Raw genomic sequence first — 15,155 nt, 5'->3', positions numbered from 1 at the left:
ATCCCATACAACCACACTCTGCACCTGCACTTACTACTAGAACTCAAGCAAAGTCAGACTGCAACAATAACTTCTCCCCACCCACACTACACCTGATTTCACACCCATCCAGTGTCTTCTTTTGTAAATAATGTCAAACCTGTACATTTAACTGCTTGCTTTGTAAATAGAGAGTATGTGTGATGTGTACATGTGAGTATAATTTAATGTGTAAATATTTAGTATTTCTATTTTGTTAAAATGTGTTCTTTTTCTGTAACTGTGAGGGACGATGCACATGTGTTTTTTTACTTACCTTTACATGTGTAATGTAACGTGACAATAAACATGATTTGATTTGATTTCCTTAAAGGCTACTGTGGGTCATCTTAATGACATAAAAGCCAATAAAAGCAGGGTGTATTTATTTTTAATGGGATGTAAAAGGCTTGTTCAACCGCATCTGTACATTTTACCTTAACCATAATCATGTATGTACTATTTATACATTAAAGAACACATTACAATACTGAATAAATGTATTCTTTGACACCTTTCAAATCTATTGGTAATTGATTGTTTTTCATTAGATACAAAACCAGTACTTTATTTCAGCAAATAGTTGTACAGTACAACATCATGACAGGGATTACACTCCCCTGAAACCAAACACTGTATAATGCTTAAACCAATGAACCTAAATAAATAATGTAAAGTAAATTGAAAAAGTAGCAACATTTTAATTTTCATACAGAGTCTTTTAATCGACTAAATGTTACTGCGGTTAAGCAGAGATACAGTCTAAATGTGTTTGATTTTAAATAAAAGTTATTTTGAAAGAGGAACACATTTCATATTCTATAACATTGCTTTCATGCAGAAAAAGTATGTAAAAACATATATTCATGTTGTTCTTAACATTTGACAGAACATTGATTTACTTGCCCTGAACACTCATTTAGTCTTACTCACACATGAGATGATCAGTGGAGCTGAGTTTTTACCTCCATCATTACTACATGGGCTGAAGAATGGGTAGAGTTTCTCAGTGAAAGACTGACCAGTGAAAGAGTAGATATGAGACCTGGCCTCCACATCATGAAAGGAGACCAGACCCTCCTCATAATCCACAAACACCCCCACCTTCTGGGTCTTCTTTCTCAGCAAGACAGGGGCTGGAGGAGAAGCACAAGCCTCATACTTCTTCCCATTCCTCAGCCACAGGGTCCAGAATCCATTCTGTGGTTTCAAATTAACCCTCCCTTTTCGGTTAACTGACTCTCTGGCCACTCCTAAATCCCAGTCAGTCTTCCCACTAACTTGCACTTCATAGTAAAATCTCCCTGAGCAGAATCCCTTCTTTCCCAAAACATTTGCACAACAGTCGAATCTCTTTGGATTGTAAGGAAGATTCTGTTTTGTGTCTACATGCGTCACCTGTTTACCATCGTCAGACAGAATGAGATTTGGATGAGCCGTTTTAGGATCCAGAGTCACGTCCACTAGGAGAAACACATGGTAAAATTATATACATTATGTATGCTTAGTGCTGGGGTGCTCAATTCTGGTTTTAGAAAAATTTCACCCTGGAGATTAGATTAGGGTAGAGTAGATTGACACAACCATGACTGGTCACTTTATGTGTATTGCTCTAAATCAAAGAAATTGAGCAACAATAATTGTTTTATAGTGAACTAAGCTTCCTGGACAAAACATTAGTCACCTTGTGTGTTTAAGATGGTAGTAACTTCAGGCTCCCACAAGGGTGATCGGGCTACAGATACCTGTGGAGAATAGGTGGTACAGTGCAGTGAATGTCTTGTTTGATATGTGGAAAATGGGTCGCAAAGCAGATGTTAATGATTGACTATAGGGAGTAATTGTATTTGGGCTTGCCTGGTCAGGGTTGCAGTGGGTCGGGTGCCTAGGAATCATTGGGCACAAGGCAGGAATACCCTCTGGACAGAGCACCAGGGGACAATTCTAGGATAGCTATTTTCTACTAGGTGTGTTTTTGGAAGGGGAGAGGAAATCAGGCAGAAAATGGACATAGAAAGAACACACCAAACTCCTCACAAAGTCCAGGGCAAGATTCAAACCAGGCCTCTGGAACTGTGCAGCACACACACTACCTGCTATACTACCACTGTGTTTCCCACAAAATAATGGAATAATAAGACAAAATAACATTTAAATGGAGAACCAAACAGAAGCCAAACTGTACCTGCATACTGCTGAACTCCCCTCAGTTCTGTGGAGACAAATGACAGACAAAAGATGATATTTAAATAAAATTATTAAATAAATTCTATTTTAGAACTCTAAGAGGTATCTTCCACACAAACTCTAACAAACAATTCAGTCAGACCGCAGTTTGTAAAACGTCCAATATGAAGGTTCCTCACCTGTTTCTCTGACCTTATCATGAAGAGTTTGACTGAGTTCCTTGTCCAGACCCTTGAGTATTTCAGACAGAGTTTTCCTCACAGTCTCTACACTCAGGTGAGGGTCAATACTGAGGTCAGTCCAATTCTTGGTGTGTAGGGGGCTGCATAGGGATGGGTAAGTCTACAGTCCAGCAGGAGAGAGGAGAGATCACTCAGCATGGGCAGTGTTGTTGTGTGATGTGCTGGATTACCACTGAGCACATAGAGGAACACTGACCTGTAGGAGGTGGAGGTGGTCCTCAGTGTGTGAGAGCTGCTCCAGATCAGTGTCTCTCCTCTTCAGCTCAGTGATTTCCTGCTCCAACTCTTTAATGAGGTCTTCAGCCTGCCTCTCTGCTGCCTTCTGCTTCTCCTCCATCACCACGAGCAGTTTAGCCTGGCTTCTCTCAATGGAGCGCATCAGAGCAGTGAAGACTTCAACACTGTCTGTGATCTCCTTCTCTGTGTTTCTCTGAGGGAAGAGGAACTTCAACTTAATTAAAGATATCACATCTTGTAAATGCTTATTTTAGCCAGACAGGAATTTTGGCTAAACCTTCCGACTTTTCCTTTAGGGGTTTAGCTTTGTCTTTCTTGCCAGCCTATGAGCAGCTCTGGGGCACATAGGCAGCATTAGAAGTGGACTTACTAATATGTTCATTTTGTTATTTGAAACTTTGTTTTAATAAACATTAGCAGAGGTGGCTTGCATGTGGGTCCATGTGTCTACCAGATGAGCCAACATCAAGAAAAGCAGGCATGGAAGGAAAGCACATCCAGTTAGACAGTTGTACAACTCACACTTGGACTAATTTGACCATAAACCCTGATAGACACATGTGATGGCTTTGGATTCTTTTTTCACACAGAGAGATTCTCTGTAAAGGGAAGTTTATCGGCTATTAGGTCCTCCAGTAACAGAACAAAGTAAACTCGACAAGGTTGTTAACCATTAAATAAAACTGTATAAAGTATATTTGCCCACTTTTCTGAGCTCTATTGTGTGTTTGACATCTTTGATCTTCTTCTGTCTGTCTTGGATCATCTGCTGCACCTCTATCTGTGTCTTCCCCAGCTGTGTCTGTGATCAGAGAGTAAAACATAGAGTAGTTAATAAAGGTGAAATGAATTATTTGAGATATAAATAATGAAGTCTTCATAAAGATGTTTAATATAATTCTTCATAAGGTTCTCCTACCTTTTTTTCACCACTCTCTACCTCTATATGAACAGTGTTGTGAGTCTTGTGGTCAGTCACAGTGCAGTATTTACACACAAATGTCTGGTCATCTCTACAGAACAGCTCCAGGGGTTTCTTGTGCTTCTGACATATGTAGTCCTCCAGGTTCTTTACTGGATCAATTAGTTTATGGTCTTTAAGTATTGGGACATAATTATGAGGCTCTAAATGAAGCTTACAGTAAGTCAGCTCACAATCTAGACAGGACTTCAGGGCCTTTAGCTTCTCTTCCCCGCAGACGTTACAAAGTATCTCAGGTTTATCCAAACCACTTTTCTTCTTGAAGTGATCTGCAACCTCTCTCAGTGTTGTATTGATCTTCAGTTCTGGTCTCTTGGTGAATGTCTCTTTACATAATGGACACTGACAGTGTTGAGTGTTGTTCCAGTATTGCGTGAGGCAGGTTTTACAGAAGTTGTGTCCACATGGAGTGGAGACTGGATCAGTGAACACATCCAGACAGATAGAACACTGGAACTGATCTTCAGACAGAGGACTGGAGTCACAGACAACTGTGTTTGACAGATAATGAAGGAAATGTTAGACACATGATTTTGTTTTGTCGAGTTATTTTCCTTCATTCAGCATTTCACATTTCTGAATATTCTGCTTGTTTAATCCACAACACAGGTTGAAAGTGTACTTTTCATTTTGAGTCTAAATTATTCATTTAGGCAAAAAAGATAAAACAGCATATCAGAAAATAATTTTATTTAATTTTTTATTTAAGTTTATTTAAGTCTTGCCTTTTCATCACCACTATTGGTCTACATTTACCTCCATCTACATAAACCATTGGTCAAACTGCTTCCCAAAACAGCTGATTGGCCCCAGCCAAAGTTTACTGAAACGCAAATGTAAATAAACACAATCAAATTGACTTTATCCCACTTTTTTATATATATACATATGTTTTACAATAGCAAAAAAAACGAAAAAGAAAAGTTTCTTTATTTTTTTTTTTTTTTTTAATTTTAAGACACAAGTTGAAGTGAAAGGAGATGATTTTGCCATAGAAGCCAAGTTTACTTAGCATACTGCATTTCAGGATGTTTATTTGGCGTTTGTTATATTCTATAAACCCACGAATATGTAATTGTGTAGTGGAAAAAGTAACGCAACATGTGATACTTTCACAAAGTAATGAGTTAATTTGGTAATGTGAACTTTGCAGAAACCTTGCAGTTGAAAGTGATTAGACAGGCATTTATCCAGCTTAGTAGTTGTTCTGCACTTACATTTTTGAGAGGTTCATAGGCCAAGGGCGACATCTGCTGTTAAAACTGTAACCCCCCCCCCCCCCCCCCCTTCATATTCAAAGAGTTTTCATATTATGTACAAAACTGTTTATATTGTGCCCAATCAGACCTGGTCTATAAAGGTAAAGTAAAGTTTTGAATGTTGTCATGTCAAGTGATTTACACATAAGCCTACATAAATCTATAGTACTTGCTATGTTTTTTTTGTACCATGGTTCAAAATGGCATTTCAGTATAAAACATTTCCATTTTATTAAGTTTTAATTTAATTTTGGAAATAAAGATAAACACACTGACAAATTCTGAATTATTGTTTATTACCGGGGGGCACCACGAAGCATTGGACACCCAAATGGCTAGTGCCAGCCCTGGCCACAACATCCTAATTATGATGGACACCCATGTGTATCCAGTGTCCTCTTTTTAAAAAAAAACTAAATATGGTCACCCTACTGAAGTTACTTATTGGTTCTGGTATAATCTGTTAGCTTCATGTGAACTAGCTAATGTTAACTTGCATAATAAATGTTGTAGCCACAGCCACAGCCACAATCTTTAGCTACAAAAGAAGCTAGCTGTGAGGGTTGTTTGCTTCAAATCAACCATTGCATCAGAGCAGTTGCACAACATAGTAATTCTATAAATCCAACCAGTGTTGTCATATTCAGCTAAATTAATAGTTTTCTTTACAAAATCCTGCGTTTATATCGACACTGAATGAATCAGGATTCTCACTCCATTTGACCTTTCTCTTACTGCATTTGATAGGGTGTGACATTAAGACAGGGTGGTTAATGGTATTTAAAAAGAGCTACTAACTCAGCAGCTTACAGCTTTAACTGGATATACAAGAAAACCAAGGACAACATGCCTCGAAAAGAGGGAGCGGTCAAATACACAGATATTCCTGTTCTTGTGTAACTTACAGCTCTCTGATTGATCCATACTCTGTCCTCTGCCTTATTGGTGGTGGAGATGAGGTTTCTGTCATTTACTTAATCATCTTCTTTGACCCTTTTCAACAAGAAATCATATCACTCAGTCACACATTTTACAAAATGAAGCCACAATATTAGTTAATTTACTGAGGACACTTAACTTATCATTGTATGATATAGATGAGATGAGATTTAGGATTTAGGACCAATGCTAAAAGTCTTAATTACTGTAATAAGGCCATTCTCACAGGTTTCAGATCAGTGACCGTACTTAGAATTCACACTTTCTCACTATCAGTGCTGTTTAATCTCTGAATTTTTAACATACAAAATAATATTTTAAAACATATATATATATATATATATATAATATCTCAAAAGAGAATTTCTTCATGTCTGTTTGTTGATTCTCGTTTATTCTTTGTTTAATTAACGCACCAACACTTTCTCGAAACACACTGGAACAAGAGGAAACATAAGAATAACCCTTGGTACATACCTTGCAGAGCCCGTGTTTAAGCTCTGGAATTCTTAGTTAATTATTCTTAACTGCCTGCGTTTAAGCCTTTCTCAAAATCTAAATTTCAACAGCAAAAGTCAGCTATCCTGTGCAGAAAAATCTCAGAAGCAATGTGACTGTCCTGATTTGAGCACTGTACAATTCAAGCAGACTTCTAGAAAAATATGGAAGTGTCCGAAGGCATTACACGGTGCATTCCCATTCAGTGTTAAGGTGACAACAAGACAAACTGCAGTCACTATGTAAAACATGTACAACAGTGCACTCTACAGGTCAGGTGTCCTTTCTTACATGTAATCATCATGCCCATTATTGTAACATTACCCATATCACTTCAAAATTACGTTTACATGGGATTACATTACATTCTGGCAATAATATCCTTTACATGGCTGGAGAACTAAACTGAGGGCTGGACTCAAACAGGGTAGCCGATTTTCCTGTGTGTTTTTCAGGCATAAAAAAAGGCATGAAACCGAACCATGTGACAGAGCAGTGAGAACCATTATAGAAAACAACATTCTATAAATTATGGAATTTGGAGATTATGGCAAAATCTACATATTAAACATTTTGTATAGTACAATATTTCATATTTGTTGTTTTAAACAACAATATGATGTCAACAATATTGTATGCATTCATCTTTTTGTACATCATGGTGCCCAGCTCCAGAAAGGCTCAGGTGATATCTAGATCACCATGGGAATGAACCAGTAATATTAAAATAAGAACTCCCTAAACATTTGGCAGTAGCATGCAGAGATTTTATTCATGGCTGAAAGTGTGGTGTTTCAAAGAAAAAGTGGGGGGGGGCATTTCTGGAATAGTTCCTTTAATTATAACTTGCTCAGTACATGAAGATACTATTATAAGCAGTATTCCTCTTATTATAAAGCCCATAAAAGTATGTCATGGTAAACAATTACATTGGGTCTTCTATAAGGAGTAAAACTCCTCTGAAGGGAATTATCCATCCTGCACTATAATAAAATGCAAGCTTAAACAAAAGCTTAATCAGAAAAGGCTGCTGCCTAGAAGGGTGCTGGTCGTTTGCATTGTCATAGTAATTATTTCTTTCTGAGACAATGATCTTCAGATATAGATGGAAAACTTAAGCTGAGTGGTCACCCTATTGACTTGTGTTAAGTAGTGTCTTAACTTAGAGGTATCTTTGAATTTTAGCCTATTCGAACTAGCTGAGGTTATTCTTAAGTAAATAGCAGAGCACTTTTGTAAGTCGCTCTGGATAAGAGCGTCTGCTAAAAGCCTTAAATGTAAATGTTAAGCTCATTACCCAGCATGCCCTGCAGGTGGCACCAATAAGCCATTCACTCTCCAAGCCCATTGTACCTTGTTCGGGGTGATTCTAATTATTCGAATAGAAACTTTAGACTTTTATCTTAACTGGTCTGCAACACAAAGCCAATGTTTCAGTGCTTGTTAACTGGCATTGTTAGAATATGCTGCATCAGAGCACGATTTGAGCACCTTTCTGAGAAAGGGTTACACAAATCCATCAAGGTATTGATGTTTATTTAAAAGTAGCAACAGAGTTGTGGACAACATCATGGCTATTGTATTTGAAACTGAGGATGTGTCTGATACGTATTAAATGCTGCCTACTCCGGCAGTATTCCAAGACACAGGTACTGAGTCATGTCCAAATAAAATGCTGCCTTCCAAGGCACCTTCATCTTGCCAATTTGGGAAGGCAGTGTAGATGTATCTGTTTCTGCCTTACATACACCATGATCCTCTGGGTTATCCCCAGCTAGTCTAGCTAGTAGGGAAACTTACAAATGTAATTGATGTAATTTTTATTTCTAATGAGAGATTGGCAGGGTATGTCAAATGATTTGAATTAGTTACGCCACCAGTTGACAGTAGTTGTCAATATCCTGGTAACGTATTGCTGCTGTAGGTACCTTCAACACAATGCTGCCTTCTGGGTCACTGACTTACGGCAAGGTATTAAGGCAGCTGCCGTCCATTTTGGACACAGCCATAATTCTAGTGCTTTGTAGTGGCTAATTTCCAATAAAATAGTTGGAAAAAACTAATCATGGATACACAACTTCCAGCACACCAGCACAACAGACAATTGACTTTGGGATTGTGAATGCTGTATTCGTGCTGCCTGCAGGGCAGGATGGGTAATACACTTAAATTAAATTAAATACTTTCTGTAAAACTTTTTTAAAAAATTAATAATAATATTGGCATAACTATGTCAATGTAAACAAGCATTCTTTAAGACACTATTTTTAGTTGTTTTAGCTTTTATGTTCTGATAAAGCTCAGAACTGGAATCGAAGTATATCAGATAATGGAGTAAAGCTGCATTCAACAAGGAGTGACACAGGAGTGAACCCATACAGCTCACCCTTACCAGAATATGAATTGATGTGTCTGTTTAAATCGTTAAACATAGACCAGAACCCGCCCAATATAGGTTCTAATCCAGCCCTCCACATAAATTTGGAATCCTATTATTTATCCCACTATTTAATTTAGTTCAGCTGCTTATTAAAAGATTTTTGGTGGCTGTCCTTTAGATTTATTGTTTAGAAAAATGAACAAATTGAGAATAAACCCAAGAACAATAAATTGATAAATAAAATAAGATGAAATAATTATCATGCAGTGCACTCAAACATAACTCAGGCTTACAAGATAGTAGATGGTGTTTCCTAAACTACATTAATTCTGTGTGCATCTAAAGCTTAGGCCTTACTGTTTAACTGGCAATCTGAGGTCCAAGCTGCTTGATCATAACTGCTTTGGTATACAGGAACATTGTGTAAATTAGATCTTTTTTAGAGCTTGTCCTCTGCAGATGTGAGTCAGAAAACCCCACAACATGGTTATCACTGAAATTCAGAACTTGAAACAGAACAGGTTTATCCAATTTAATTGGTTTATCCAATTTACTGACAGAGATAATCTCATCAACCTCTCGTGTGTTCCTTAGGTAGAAACTATGGACCTTGATTCCCCTGGAAAGGAATCACTCTTGTCTCATCAGCACTGATGTCATCTCCACCTCAAATGGTAAGAGGTTTACAGAGCTTCCTTTAGGAAACAAGGTTGTTTTGAGAGTTCTGACCTAATTCAGGGAACTCAATGAGATGTGACTGTAGTTGTAATAAACTCACCAAATTAAAATAACTAAGTAGAGATAGGCCTACAACTTTTCTCTACGCCTCTCGGCCTAAGTTTTCTCTTCGGATCGCTTTAGTGCCCCCTTGTGGCAACCAGTATAAGGACCACTGCTCCAGTTAACACAGCAATTTGTCCATTTCTGTTTGCTTGTGTGCTGAATGAATTTGGTGTTGACCCTAGTTTTGCTCTCATTAATTCTACCTTGTATTTTCTGCTGGCCAGTTTGAACCTGTTAGTTACTTCCTGTGTTTTAGACATTTCACAATATTGAGGCTCAACTATTAAAGCATGACTTAGTCTGGTATATACATCCTGTTTTCATGAGCAAACATTACAGTAACATGTGATCTAAGCAGTGTTGGGAAACTGTACAAAGTGTATCTTCCACTCAACAGTCAGATCAGGTCAACAAAACAATAAATAGAGTCAGGGAGGACACTGTGTTTGAGAGTGGATTTAAAAATTGTAAAGGGGTAAATAAGTGGATTTGATACATATATAAATATGATACTATATGATAATGTGATATAATGTAATATGACAATATATATATATAAACAGTGACTTGGTAACGTCTTGCAATACAGTGCCTGAGTGTCCATATTCTCATATTCTACATCTTTCTTGTATTTTAGGTCCACTTAAGATGTTTTGGTGTTTTATGACAAGAAAACAAAAATACATTCTGACCTCTAATTATTCCTTAATTATCTCTGTTTTGTGACTGTGCCATATGTAGATGATATCTTGGTTGGTGTGGCGCAACAGATAACACCACTACCTGCCACTGAGCTACCACACCATGTGGGAGACTGGGGTTCAATTCCTAGTCTTGGTGACTATGCTGCGCTACACCAATAAGAGTCCTTGGGCAAGACTCCTAACACTACACTGACCCACCTCTGTAATACAAGTTACCTTGTAAGTCGCTCTGGATAAGAGCGTCTGCTAAATGCCATAAATGTAACATGTAAAAATGTAAAATATCTGTTCTGATTGGCTGTTCTACGCTGTGCCTCTTTTTAAATGTAATCTGAGGTGAAATACTCAGTATAACCCAGAGTCAGCTATAGAAAGGGTAGGTATATGTAAATGCATAGTTTTTGTGGCATCACAGAAATGAGGAATTCACAACTTGCTGGTTTTGCTGCATGTTTAACATATATGGATGGTATAGGCTGTAAACTTTTACAGTGTTTTAATACATCCAGTGTATTTCAGTAAGGCAAGGGGAGGTTGTTTTTTCATGTTATAGGCCCTTTAAAACTGGTCTAGGGTGAACTACAGCAATCATTGTCAGTACACTGTCTTCATCTGCTGGACAAAGAGGTGTGCAACTCTTACACACAGTCTGAGCACACTAAAGTGATGGTCACATCAATACATCTATGTATCATTTCATTCACTTGTCCTTGACAGGGTCTCGGGGGTCTGGAGCCTACCCAGAAAGACTGAGCGAGTGAATTAGGCTTCTGCACCCTGAATACACCCTGGATAGGGCATACTTTTACAGGGTCTATTGCAGGGCATTTACTTACAAACTGATATAAGAGCAATTGATTTAGCATAGCCTGTTATTCCAATTATTATTATTCTAATTATTATTATTATTTCAGGCATTCAGATTTTCATCTTACAATTAAGCATACTATGACTTCAGCTTACAGTGTTTGTCTGAAAAAATGTCATGTGTTACTGGATTGGTGTTTAGACAGACTAGGAATTTGCTTCTCTCTTGTCAGGGCTGCAGAGCGTCCAGAGCCTACCTGGAATCATTGGTTGCAAGACTGGAAACCCTCCTGGACAGGGGCGGATTTGGTGGGAAAAGATTTACATGTCAATATCTAGGCTTTGATTTAAAATAGAAAGCGCCTCTTGCACAAAACACAGATATGAAGTGTAGTCATGCCAGTCATTCATACATAACGGTGCATTTATTCTCGTTTTGGAACTCCTACATTTGCATGCATGCCCGGAAGTTCTGAAGCTGAGCTTGTTTCCGAAAGATGTGAGAATGAGATATTTTTAGACCAGTGTGGCACGTGTGTATGAATATTTCATGAGCTCTGCGGGTGCATGAAGGCTGCTGCCACACCTACACACAGACCAACGTCATAATACAACACTGACGCTGAAGGACGCAATGGGACTTGCTTTTAGTGCAGCAGTGAAGCTGCTGCAGACCAGGCCGTAAACACTGCCTCACTAGGGTTCAACAGCAGCTGAAATAAAATCAACCACATGAGACATGAGAGCAACTTTCCCTCTGTAAAACATGAAGGCAATAGCTTGCATGTGTCTTTAACTTGCAGATGGTATATAAAAGGCACTTCCACAAATACTATATAAATATATGAAAATAATAATACTAATAATAATGCTTTATTTATTATTCTTGCTGTTGTTATTATTAATTATTGCAAAAGTCTCTGAGTGTTTAAGCCACAACAAGAAGCCCTTCAAGAAGCCCTTCCGATAGAGTAAAAGTCCCCCTTTTCAGTAAATATATGTGACTTGCTTATCAGTACAATTAATAGCTATACCCAATCCTGATTATTTGAATAGCATTTATAATAACTATAATAATAATAATAATCATTCAAAATAATTAATTAATCCCAGTTAGTTAAAATATATGTAATTAATTGTGTTGGCATGACTTAGTAATAGTCATTATTATTATTATTATTATTATTATTATTAGGACGAAGAAAAAAAAAGAAAAAAATCTTTAAAAAAAAAACAACGAAGAAGCATTGCTACATTACACAGACCTATTATCACCCATTATCATTCACTACGGACTCCTATAACTGTACAATTTGTATTTTACAGTGCACACTTGCTGTGTTTTGTCTTCACTCTAAACTTCTAGGAATTCTGTTTCTTTTTCTGAGAACATAAAGGCATGTTCCTTAAGTGCCTTCCAATATAACTCTCAAACATACCCGGCCTGTCGTCACATGCAGACCAAACGTGATTTAAGGAAAACTTGGCCGGTCTGCCAGAGTGGGAGGTGCTAGAGCTGGCTGTACATTACATTCAGGCTGACGTTGTGGATTCTGTACACCATGCATATGTTACTGCCCATCAACAGCAGAGGCAGAGGAGGAAGTGAGTGGCTGTTCAGGCATCCCAGCTCGACTGGAGCTGCACAACAACTCTTATGAGTACACACAGCTGAAACCAATCCAACCCATTGGGAAAAGTCTCAGCTTTCTTAAAGGCCAATCCAGCCTTGCTGACAAAAGACACAAGCTCTATAAACTGCAAATATACAAGTATTATGAACTAGACACCAGCAGGTATGTTTAGATAGGTTTATGAATAAATATAAATAATACAAATAAATAGAGAAATAAATATTAGTGCCTTTCATGTTAATGTGATGATAGACTCATTCTATAGAAGTCCAGGCTGAAACCCAGCTGCTCACACGCTGCATGTGAAAACATGATGGTAGACCTCATATTTAAAAGTAGCTGAAACCTTCAGCACCTTCACGTGTGGGAGCATTGCAGCACACTAACACAAGCAACGGCAAAGTGGACCTCCAATTTCCTTCATGAACCTCCACTGTAACAAAAATCTATGAGCTGTATGATCAAGGGTTGAGAAGCTACAATCTCGCTTACTAATTTATACAGTCATTGCAGCTCACACTGGACATTGATGAAGAAAACATGAAACTGTTCACACATGTTTACACAATAAAACTATTGTCAGTGAATTACTGAGAGTAATAAATGTATTCTGGTTAAGCTTATTGTGTTCACTTATATATCTATAACAAAATGCACAGATTTTTAAATGGAAAAGGATTTTTTTAAGGTCATTCATTCATCTTTTTGTTCACTTCTTCCTAGTCAGGGTCACAGTGGGTACAGCACCTATCGGGCACAACATCAGGCCAGAGCAACAGCCCATTGCAGAGTACCACACACACACATTCACACCTAGAGGGCAATGTAGTATAGCCAATTCAGTTACCATGTCATGTCATCTGCCATTATTAGACCTTATTTCTTAACATTATCTTACAGCTTCTTGGAAATTGTGTAAATACATAAGGGGCGGCATGTCTCTGTGGTGAAGATCTATTCCCTAATTTGACAACAGCAGCTTCACTTTACACATTATGTGAACATTACACGAGGAATGTACCAAAATGGTCACAATTACATGGAATAAAACCTCTATTACTACAGATACATAGTTTTGTTACACAATGACATCAAATCATTTTTTTGTCATTTTTTGCTTTTTACAACTGAGGTACCTCAGAGCTTTATACCGTGGGAGACATCAAGTCTCACAAGGCAGGATCCATCCTCCTCTGGTCTTATAAATTATAAATTATAATTGTATATTTTAAATCAATATATATAAATCAAGGATAAAAAGTCACTATAATAATAATAATAGCAAGTAGAATCCATGTAAACTTCAGCACAATCAGTAGGTATATAGCAGTAGCAGGAGGGTGGGCAGCTGGTCTGACGCGGGTAGCAGGGCAGTCCAGTTGTCAGTCTTCCATCGGTGTCGGGACGGACAATGCGTAAGCACATTGGGTCTCATTCACCAGGATCTTCCTAAGAATGTTCTTATATTTGTTCTTAAGAAAAGTCCAAACTAAAAGGTTGCTGTAGTTGGTGTGGCGCAACAGATAACACCACTACCTACTGAGCTATTACATCATGTAGGAGACTGCGGTCTGGGTGTGCTACACCAATACAAGTCCTTGCTCAAGACTCCTAATGCTGCATTGGCTCACTTCTGTAATACAAGTAACCCGGATAAGATGTAAATGCAAAAGTCTACATCAGATTCATGATGTGTTTTTAAACTGCATAATTGTTCACAGCTCTTTTCTTATAATGATGGATTATCCTTGTAAACTAAGCAAATCCCAAATAAGAAAACACTGGCCAAAATATCAGAATATTTAAGAAAACTGCATAAATGGGTTTCTTCCTAAAAACAGTTGGTGAGCAAGGTCCATTGTATGCACACACAAACACACACACACACACACAAAAGCCATTCCTATCACTTTCAAAACTTCACTTGTTTGAGTAAATAGACACCCATAAGTGAGTGTATCAAAATTTCCTGTGTGTTGAATGCAAGAAAACAGATTCAGTGAGTCAAAACATGAGGCAGGGAGTCGTGGGAAACTTCCACACAGACACACTGCGGAACATTCCCCATAAAAACGCCATATCATGATCCTTAAACACAACCTCACACACACAAACACTGCCCATTGTACTCACAACGCTTTACAGAATCCTACACTTCTGCAGTTGAACAATTTGTCAGTTTGCTGACTACAGAATTACAGCACGTGCGGCTGGAGGGGCAAAGAAAGGGGGAGTAGCTCACTTCGAGGAAAAGGAAGAAGCAGAGGGAACTGGATTAAGCCAGACTGCCATAAACAGTCACAGAGAGCACGCAGGGAGAGGTGAACAGGGGATCAGAGACAGAGAGAAAGAGAGAGTATGGCCCCCATGCTTCAAAAGCACAGCAGCACAGTGTTCAGCACAGCTCTAGGAGGCTCACACTGAGAACATCTGTACTTCTCTATTTTAATACATATACATCCTAAATGACATACTCACACGCAAC

General features: G+C 38.1%; 1 protein-coding gene across 1 annotated transcript; it reads right to left on the bottom strand.

The window, feature by feature from the left end:
- Window positions 1–402: 402 nt before the first annotated feature.
- On the bottom strand, window positions 403–14,849 carry LOC140562104 (E3 ubiquitin-protein ligase TRIM39-like). The gene is made up of 8 exons (XM_072687505.1): window positions 14,804–14,849; window positions 5,831–5,918; window positions 3,604–4,157; window positions 3,391–3,486; window positions 2,644–2,877; window positions 2,385–2,547; window positions 2,204–2,230; window positions 403–1,481 (listed from the first exon to the last, which is right to left on the bottom strand). The coding sequence occupies exons 2-8, from the start codon at window positions 5,847–5,849 to the stop codon at window positions 934–936; spliced, it is 1,641 nt and encodes a 546-aa protein (XP_072543606.1). The 5' UTR covers window positions 5,850–5,918; window positions 14,804–14,849; the 3' UTR covers window positions 403–933.
- Between the last annotated feature and the right edge of the window lie 306 nt (window positions 14,850–15,155).

This window comes from Salminus brasiliensis, chromosome 9 (genome assembly GCF_030463535.1).
Source record: "Salminus brasiliensis chromosome 9, fSalBra1.hap2, whole genome shotgun sequence".
In the NCBI taxonomy this organism is placed as follows: domain Eukaryota; kingdom Metazoa; phylum Chordata; class Actinopteri; order Characiformes; family Bryconidae; genus Salminus; species Salminus brasiliensis.
Note: the sequence above shows the minus strand (reverse complement) of the source record. Positions and strands in the feature narration are given on the sequence as shown.